At 43.7% G+C, this 9849-nt stretch overlaps 1 protein-coding gene across 1 annotated transcript in view; it reads left to right on the forward strand.

The window, feature by feature from the left end:
• The window catches only part of maml3 (mastermind-like transcriptional coactivator 3), a 174978-nt gene extending 170766 nt beyond the window's left edge, over positions 1 to 4212 (forward strand). Inside the window, exon 6 of the mRNA XM_079553297.1 lies at positions 1434 to 4212. Within this exon, the coding sequence (XP_079409423.1) occupies positions 1434 to 2482 (1049 nt within the window). The 3' untranslated portion in view covers positions 2483 to 4212. The remainder of the gene's footprint in view (positions 1 to 1433) is intronic.
• The last annotated feature ends 5637 nt before the right edge of the window (positions 4213 to 9849 follow it).

Consider the following 9849-nt stretch of genomic DNA (forward strand, 5'->3'; position numbering starts at 1 on the left):
ATCATTAAATATAATTGTGTTAACTATGTCTTTGTGTCCAATGAATCATATGCACTTTACGGTGTTTTAGTCCTTTCATTCATTTATTTTAGTCTTTATTAGAGATATTTTAGTCGAAGAAAGCTTGGACAGAACCGTGGAAGAATATGGGGAGGAAAGATCAATAGAAGGACGAAAGGATGCAGGGAGGTAGGGAGTAAGGAAGCAAGGGTGGTTAGAGGGAAGAACACAGCAGAACGGGAGAACAGAGAGAGGAGAGGATGGAGGACAGAACGTATAGGAATGTGAATGTAGGGGCAAGGATGGAACAGGGGTATGTGGCAAAGGGACAGAAGAAGGTAAGACAAGAAGGAAAGTTAAAGGGTGGATAGAGGGTAAAAGAAAGTGGCAAGGAATCTGGGATATTGTGAAGAACTTACCGTAACCAGAACTTAAGTATATGTTAAAAAAAAAAAAAAAAGCCAAGTGTGATAAAACTGATCCAAGAAGTACAGCTACTCCAGTTACATTGACAGCAGATGGAAATAAGGAAGGGTGAAGTGATGGGAGGGATGAATAGGATGAAAGAAAGAAGCAGAGGCTGGAGGGATGAAGGAAATGAGGAATAATAAAAGGGCAGAATCAATAAAGGAAGGGCACAACGAAAGATACGTTTAAGGAAGGAGGGATGAAGGAACAAGGACAACAGTAGGGGAGAGGGAAGGTAGAACACAATGAAAGTTAATATACAAGAGTGGTAAAAGGAATTAAGTCTAAAGGTGTAATCGACGGAAAGATTGAATGGAAGAGAAAGAAGAAACAAAGACGGAGGCATGTAATGGTGAAAGGATATAAGGAAGGATGGACACAAAAGAAGAGCTAACGATGGAGGTATCAATGAATCAGGAGAGGAAGAAATTGAGGGAATAATGAAATAGCCAAGAAACAGACAGGTATCATGGATGAGCGGAAGGCAAGGACATAGAAAATCCATTTACAGCCATTAGAAATCTCTCCAAGGCTAAAGTGGTAATAACGGGAGAATAGAGATCCTCAGCGCTAAACTCAGCCCTATTAATACACAGCGGCTCTATCCTGCGCAGCGTCAGAAACACAGTGATTATGTGATTATCGCCTGCAATCAGAACCTGCACGCTCCAGTGTTTAGTCAGATTCATACTAGGTGATAAGTGCGTTGGATGCGGCTGTTTTGTGGTGTTCAATTACCTGTAACTGGCTCGCTGCACACACAGTCGAGCACTAGAGTGGGTTTTTCCTCTTTATTCAGACGCTCAGTTACAGTCGGAGTCAGGTTGGTGAGTTGGGGGATTAGCACAGGGATGGCACAAGTGGGTTTATTAAAGGATTTAGAGTCGTGCCCCGCTACTAGGCCTGCTCACTTTAGCCACAGTACATAGACTATTTGAACTAAATTAGACTTGTTTCATTTCCAGGTCCTCCCCAGGAGCTGGCATCAAGGAGCCAGGCCCTCCAGAACATCCGCGCAGCTCGCCTCCTGCAGCAGCAGAACCAGCAGCAGATGGTCCAGATGGGATCGGTCCAAGGCCAAGGGGGCTCAGTGGGACCTCAGTCTGAGATGGGCCTACCGTACGGCAACCAAGGATCGAATCAGGGGTCTCTCTACGGACTCAACCCCAACATGAGCCAAATGATGCACCAGCAGCACCAAAGCCAAGGTGTCCAAGCCCCCATGGGTCTTCCAGCACAGCACAACGCAGCAGCAGGGCCCCCTCGGCAAGCGGGCGCAGGACCAGGAGTGGGGGGCATGCCCGGAGGTCCAGGTGGAGCCCCTGGATACGGTGGCCAGGGGATGATGATGCAGCAGTCCCTTAAAGGACCTCCCAATGCCAAAGCACAGGCGCAGAGACTGCAAAGCATGCTGGGAGCCGGAGGAGGAGCAGGTGGGGGTATGGGTGCAGGGGGCTGGCCGCAGCAGCAAGGACAAGGGCTGCAGGCAATGGGCGGAGGAGTGGGCAGGACTACGGGCGGAGACATGGTGGCCTTCAGCTCAGCTCAAGGCTACATGCAGCCGGGACAGCCGCGCATGAAGCAACACTTTCAGGGCCCAGGGCAGGGCATGAGCCAGGCCATGGACCCGCGGGTGGGAAACCCAGCTGCAGCAATGGGTGGCCCCATGATGGGCCCTCACATGAGCGGCCAGCCCAGGACCAACCAGCCACGGCCCATGGTCATGAACCAGGGCCTGAACCAAGGGGTGATGGGGCAGGGCATGAGTGGGATGGCAGGGTTTGGCCCGGGGCCTGGGGGTCCCAGTATAGGGGCCGGAGGTGGAGGACCATACGGACCAGGGGGTGTGGGCGGTCAGCCACAGAGCTACCAGAGGACACCCAATCAGGACATGTCATCATACGGTTATGGGGGCGGGCCCTCGGGCGGGGCCGCCTTTGGACTGGGCGATAGCGCAGGGGCAGAGCTGGACTCGAGCGATGGATGGATGGAGGAGTTTTTCCCAGGCCAATAGCCAAAGGGGAAATCAGAGTTTTACTGGATGGACTAAACGTGGGACATGACACAGCAAAGACTGCTCTCGGCATGATTTTGTTTTGTAAAACATGAGCTAGTTCTGATGAGTGTGTAATGTGTGTGAGAGTGAATGCTGAAGAAGGCCATTCTGTCTCGTGCATTAATAGTAAACCCATATAGAGATTAAAGGTGTGTTCCATTAGCTCCCTTCCTGTCCTTGAAATGAATTATTATTATGTTTGAAAGCGATGCTCGTTTAAACAGTGCTTTGAGCCAGAGCTTCGGCGGGGCTGATAGAACACCGCGGACTGATGAAGGGGAAGGAAAACTTGTTCTCGAGACAACAATTTATTTGTGTTTGTGTGTTTGTGCCACCCGGCTCAGTGCTTCAGATCTCTCAGCTATGTGAGATGCTGAAGATGTGAGTAGAAAGCACTCTCAACGCTCCCATTTCCTCTGTCAGATTTGTGTGGCGAACACACACCGCTCAGACGTGTCTTTTTCACTCTGTTGTCTTCACTTGATCTCTCCTCTCTCTCTTTCTCTCTCTGTCATCCTCTCTCCTCCTGTCTTCCCCTCAGTCTCCAGGGACACTCCACACTCCCTTCCCCTGTTTAAATTGTGAACATCACAGCAGAACAAATGATGCGCCGCTACTGTGCTCAATGCTGCCCTCTAGTGCATTTGCTTGGCTTCATTTCCACACATGAAGAGAGTCAATGACAGGGAACAGGCAGCTAAGCAAGCGTTACACACACACATAGGCTACATATCTGCTGTGTACAGTAACAGCAGTCATATGTGTCCACCCCTGTCATGGCCTGGCACAAGCACACTGCATGCATCCGCTAAAGCTAAACCATCACTGGGCACTGAATGTATCCAAGCACCACAAGTGACTTCTTCTTTTCTAATAAAAAAAAAAAAGGCCCATATACTTTTCCTTTGCTGTTTCTCCTCAATGATGTTAGTAGTGTCCTGTATGTACATGTTTTAATGCACTTGTTTTAGTTTGTGTTGTCTTAAAAAAAAAAAAGATACATTGTCAAAAAGTCTACTTTAAATGTGGCCCATAGCTTAACAATAGGCCTATGTCTTCTACTATGTACTGCATCTGGCTAAAGCTATAACATAACTGTGCTATACTGTAACACTACTGTGAAGAGAATTGTTGCTTAGAACCACTGCAAAGCCATGAGTTTTGAATATCGTGACAGCTAAGGGTCATAAAAAGTCAGGCTTAGCCACAGTTAGCATTAGAACAATTAGTGCTTCCAGTGAGGTTGCCCCTTCTTTGAGCAAGTCTATCAACGTTTCTCCAAGCTTATTGTTAAGTGTATCCATTCGTTTACCTATTGACTGACTATAATTGTACATCTGGTATCCCACCTTCCCTCCCAAACGGTTTTGTAATATTTAAAAGATGAATGAAGAGTGTCTGTGCATGTGCATTACTTTGTATCAAGCTCATCAGAATGAGAGTTTTCAAGGACGAAGCTGTAATCAACAAACCAAAAAGCCTTTTTCTCTGTAAACTAGCTCTGTATCCTTCTAACATTTGTTCTCATGGTTGTTGGTGTGGTATAACAACCCTTTAAATACAAACTCTAGACATGACCATTGTCCCTGTATGTGTTATTTGTTAGCACCACAAAAAAAGTTCTGTTTCTTTTTTTTCTTTGTCAAAATGTTAAGTCATATTGAGTGTCTTGAGTTTTGCTGGGGGGGGGGAAAACACGCCTTTGTGTAAGACTTATTGCACAAGAAACAGTGGAGTGTTTGCAGTATCCGTGAATCCACTGCTAATGCTTCCAAAACTTCTGACTCCAGGCAAACTCAGATGTTAAACTCAATATCAGAGCTGTTCAAAAGAAGAAAGCTTCGCCTACCGTTTTCACTCGAAATGGAGGTAGAACGGCAGAGAAACGCTTCCAGGTCGGAGCTAAGGTCATGACCTCTTTGTCCTCTTTTAACGTGAAGGTTAAAACAGTTTGATTCAGAAAGAGACAGGAAGCTTCCTCCAAATATCATGATGTACCGGGACCAAGTCTGTAGACAACATTTTAACAAAATTGTTGTTGTCGATGTTCTTTGTTTATTTTATTGTTTTTTTTTTTACTGGTGCTGACATATATGTGATTATGAGAAAAATATATAAAAGATATTGGCTATTTGTAAATATGTTTTTACAGGTTTAAATACATCAGATAATACAGTCTCTACTCTGTAAAGAATTTACTGTTTGTTGAAAATAGAGAAGTATTTTATTTTGAAGTTTGGTTTCACTTTTAACCCATCTGAGCTATGCCATTGCACTTCAGACAATGTCTTACTACTAATTTGTATTGTAAACCTCCTTCTTTTATGATTTTTCATTTGTTTTCTAGTTGAGATTTGACTCTGGTCTTAAGCAGTGCTTATTTCTTTTTATCCTGTACAGAATTAAAAAGAGAATTACAAAACCTTTTTGTTTTGTTTTTCAAACAGATAAAATAAAGAGAGAATGTTCTCGCGGATCATATTAATGAATGTTCTTGTTGGGTTTATTTCTGAGAGAGTAGAGCACAGCAGCTCTAGTGCTTGCGCTGTTCGATGACAAGCAGCAATTTCATTCAGTTTCAGGGTCACATGACTGACAGAGACAAATGTGCCCACGTTCACGTCGCCCCAAAATCCAGACTGACTAACTGCACCAGTAATGTTTTGTCTCACAGAGCTCATTTGCATAATTAGACGTGCATATGCTAAAGAGCAGTCTTAATTCTGTCTCCATGTAGCGGCGACGATGAATCACAGCAGACAGACAGACAGACCACACGCAGGGCCAGGACCTTTTTCTTGTAATTCATCTTTTCTGTGGTCCACCCCTACCTAACCGACTCCTCTGTATCCGCCCGCCCTTCTCTCCATCTCGCCACTCTACACACCGGCCTCCTCTGCCTCGCCGCTGTCCCCTCTCCACAAGCCGAACCATCAGCCTTGTGCCCCCCTCAACTCTCTCTATCCCCCCCCCAACCCACGGCATCACACGCACAACCAGCGCACTTCTGCTCTTCCATCTGACAGTGATAAATGGAGACTAACAGAGATGACAACATCATTACTCATGTTCAGTGGCGACATCGGCTAGGACAGAGAAAAACGGGACCAGCAGAGAGGATGAAGGACAGGACAGAGAAGATTGGTGGGGGGCCAAAAGGGGGAAGGGAACAAGAAGGAGAGGGTGCTTTAAAGGGAGATAGTATGCTATACAACCATCCACCCACGAGCCCACACCTGAATACCTCCAGAGTGCAGCGCTGAGGTGTTCATTACTGCTCTGGAAAAGTGGAGCAACTGTTGATCGGACGGTGATAAGTGTGGAAGAGTAAACTGAGTATGTGGCCCTCTCTGTATGGTGCAGCTTTCAGTCCCTGAGCACAAAGTGTATTCAATTTTGGGCACCAACTGCATAATCAGAATAAAGCAAAGCATCGACACAAGGCCTCTCCCAATGTATTCCTATAGCTCCAAATGAGGTGAAGTTAGAACTGACCAAGCTGACGCACAAAGACCAGACAGGTACGTATCAACTCGTCTGAGCTTAGGTAAGAACATATCTCAGTGTGGAAAAACTGTGGCCTGATCCTTTAACAAAATCTGAAACAAGCTTGATATGAGGAGAGGCAAGTCCACTCAATGGTGACTGTTACAGGTAATCCACACTGCCATTTACTTATGCTACTTTTGGAATAATCCCTTTTAAAGTGACACACGAAACTCACTGGATTATTATTCCTCTTCATGTCCACAACCCGTGCACTTGACCTGAACCAATTTTACTGTATTCCTGAGAAAATTTGACTTCTATGCAGGCAAATAGGGATGGGCCATATGGCAGAAAATTGATATCGCTATTTTTTTTTTTCAACTAGATCACATTTGGATTTGTATGCACTTAGTTTCTGTATATCACCTTTTAGAAGCAACTAAAGCCATCTGGTTCTTCTGAAAGTTCCCACTTCACTACGGTGGCTTTAATCCCACCGTTCAGAGCTTGACGAGACCGAGCAGCAGGAGCAGTTAGGGGTGACAAGTGTCCCGCGTTTGAGCGCAGAGCTGCAATATACTTAAAACCAGTGAATCACAATATCGCCATAAAGCAGATGAGCCCAAACTCATAGTAAAGAGGCATGGTTTTAACTAAGTATTTTCCTCCCCCTACATGTTCCAGCAGTGTCATGAGGTGTAGTATGAGCTCAGACCTGTTCACCACAACTGCCTCTAAAATCCTGCACTGTCACTCAAAAAGTTGTTACTTCGGGTCTGAATTGCCGTCATGCACGAGCTTAATATAGAGGGTGCAGTTACATGTATGACCTGAGGTGGCAGTAGTGAGTATAAAATGGCCAACTTTAAAACCACTGAATCACAATATCATCATAAAGCAGATGAGCCCTAACTCACAGTAAAGAGGCATGTTTTTAGTGGGTGATTTTCACCATAAAATAAAATTAATTAAAGCATTTTATATACTTTGTTAGGTGAAATGTTACAAAATATGGCTTTAAAGGAGCTATCCTTGATTTTTTTATTTTCTGTTATTGGAATACAATTTGTTTTGTCCTTTAGTATATGGTAAAAGCAGACATTTATCCAAAAACACTGGTTTTAAAGCCTTTTAAACAGTCATAAAATGTCAGGCTAGTAGGCATTTTTTACAGTGAAGTGACAGTTTTCCTCCCTGAAAGTTGTGAAACCTGGTTTAAACTCAGTCCCTGTGACGAATTTTGATGTTGTAAATGCATTAGGAAAGTTTGAGATGAGTTTGGACCAGAAAATAGTCAATTTGAAATTTGAGTGACCCTGTTTCTTTATACAGTGTATAGCTCCTTTAAATTTGATAGTAACTTGATTAAACATAGGTTTTAATATGATACTTCACTGTGTACAATATGAACTATGTTTGCTCTGTAAATATTGCCATAGCATTGTAAATAATTTCAGCTAATGATGCAATAGCCTATTTATTTTGTATCCTCATCTGCCATTTATGATCCTTGCACATATTACTGTAACAAAAATTGCTCAAGATTCAGGAAGAACATTTAAACAAAACGTATGTACCGGTATACATATACAAATTTACTACAGAATAATATGGATGTGTTTTTCAATGTACTGTGGCCATTATTGCTGTCATTATTCAACTTTCCACCTCTACATACACCTATATTTTGCTGAAAATCACATTGATCTGATAAACCGAGTGCACCAGTGGAAGGTAATGGGGCTCAGACACGCGCACCTTGGACAGATTAAGTCCAACTACAACAAGCCAGTTAATGACAGGCCGTTTCCCAGTGAAGCCAAAACACTTTCTACAGACACACACCATCGGCCTTGCGTGCGCACTCCGGAGGCACCAGCGTATGTGGCTTCTAATCAGAAGGACAAATGATGTGTCACAAAGAGTGGGAGATGAGCTGGAGGAATCATTCACTCTTCCCTCCCCGTTGGAGAGTAATAAGGTGGAGAAATGTAGCGGGAGAGAGAGAGGTGACGTATGGCGAGGAGGAGCGGACACCGAGGGAATGGGCTACTGCTGTGCGCACTGCTCTGCTTGCGTTTCCATTGCAGGGACATAGATCTGCTCTCCCTCCCTCTCTCATAGCTTATAGGCGCCCAACAAAGGTCTCAGTGGTCGGTGTGTATGCGTAGTGTGTGTGTAGTGTCAGATTGATGAATGTGGTAGCAGGAGCCAGTGTGGTGGAGGAGTAGGAGGCCACCAGATAACGGCAGAGCAAGGCCTAAGCTGTCTCCTGCAATGAGTAAAGCACACACAGTCACACAAAGAGAGATACCTAATTATTTCACTTATTGTTCACATCACTTGAGCTGGTTATTCCAATATGAAACTTAGATAAATAATAAGCTACATAGGTCTAGTTGACCATGGTAGACGATTTGGCGAGCAAAATATATCATTTACATATATGATTAAAACCTCGCCCCTGTTTAATTTAAAACTACCCAATTTGCTTGAGGACAAGCAATTAACTAAATCGATTTATTTGAACAGAGGTTTGATTTTCCACATCTTTCGTTGTCACTCTGGCTCCCCCTAGTGACCTATATAGGACAAGTTCAGGCCCAATGTTTTATTGTTTTCTTACAACACTGCTTGTTTTGTACAGAAAGGTATGCAATTGTTTGGAATGATTAGATTGAATTGAATAACAAGGTTTTTTTCTCAGGATTATCTCCCCAACGCAAAGGGTGAGCCTGGATGACTGCTCAATTCAAAACAAGTGGATAAACTCCTTGGGAAAGTTGGGAGTTGTATATCCAAGAGGAAAGCTTTGTGCTTCTTCGCAGGCTGCAAAGGCTTACCTCAAAAAAAGTTTGCGATGTGTCACTATAGGCACAGACCCACAGGGAAGACCACGGCGAAGACGGGCGGCCTGAGGGATGGGGAGAGGGAAGGTTTTGGTGCATGATGTGCATCTATCCTCAGCGTCCTCCCTGGAAATACAGTCCAAATCAAGCTTTAAAAGAATAATGGATTGCATTGGATTCTTTTTTTTTTCCTAAGAAGATTCTGGTCTAGATAAAGTAAATAAAAACTGTATCTATGAATGAACAGAGAATGAAAGCGTAGAACCCAAACATCACACGTCGTCAATTTAAGCATAATTTATTTAGGGGTTGTATTTTTTTATTTTTAGAAATAGGCCTATATTTTAAATGCTTCTTTGTATTTTTCAATATTTGTATTTATTTTCAGTGGAGATGTGAGGCCTGTGTGATCATTTCAAACACTTCAAAGACAACAGCAGTTTGGTTTATTTGGAGAATTATCTTTATTAATGAGTTTATGTCGGTTTAACTGTGTGAATTATTGACAGTATAATAGTTTTTGGCTTTACCCTCCTCAGCAACGTCTTACAGGAAAGTCTCCCATCTCTCCGGGACCTGTTCACCTCCAGGACCCGGAGGCGGTTCGGATCACAGCTGACCCTTCTCACCCTGGACACGGACTATTTACCCCTCTCCCCTCAGGCAGGAGGGTACGGTCCACCCAGACCCACAACTCCCGCTATTTTTCACCTGAGCCATCAGACTCTGTTCTATTGCACTATGTGGTATGTCCACACTTAGATCCGCTGCTATCCCTTTATCACTTTATATCATGTCAAATTGTTGTCACGTTATCATATTTAACTTTTTATTTTGTATTATTAATTTTAATATTATGAATGCATGCCCTTATAGCTTTATGGTTTTAAAGTGATAGTCTGTAAGTTTGCAAAGTAAGGAGAGATAGAGTGAAACTTGAAAGTAAAGGCCTTCCTAGTTTGCAAAATGAGTAGCGCGGGAATAGAA

The sequence above is a fragment of the Gobius niger genome (genome assembly GCF_951799975.1).
Source record: "Gobius niger genome assembly, chromosome: 3".
NCBI lineage: Eukaryota > Metazoa > Chordata > Actinopteri > Gobiiformes > Gobiidae > Gobius > Gobius niger.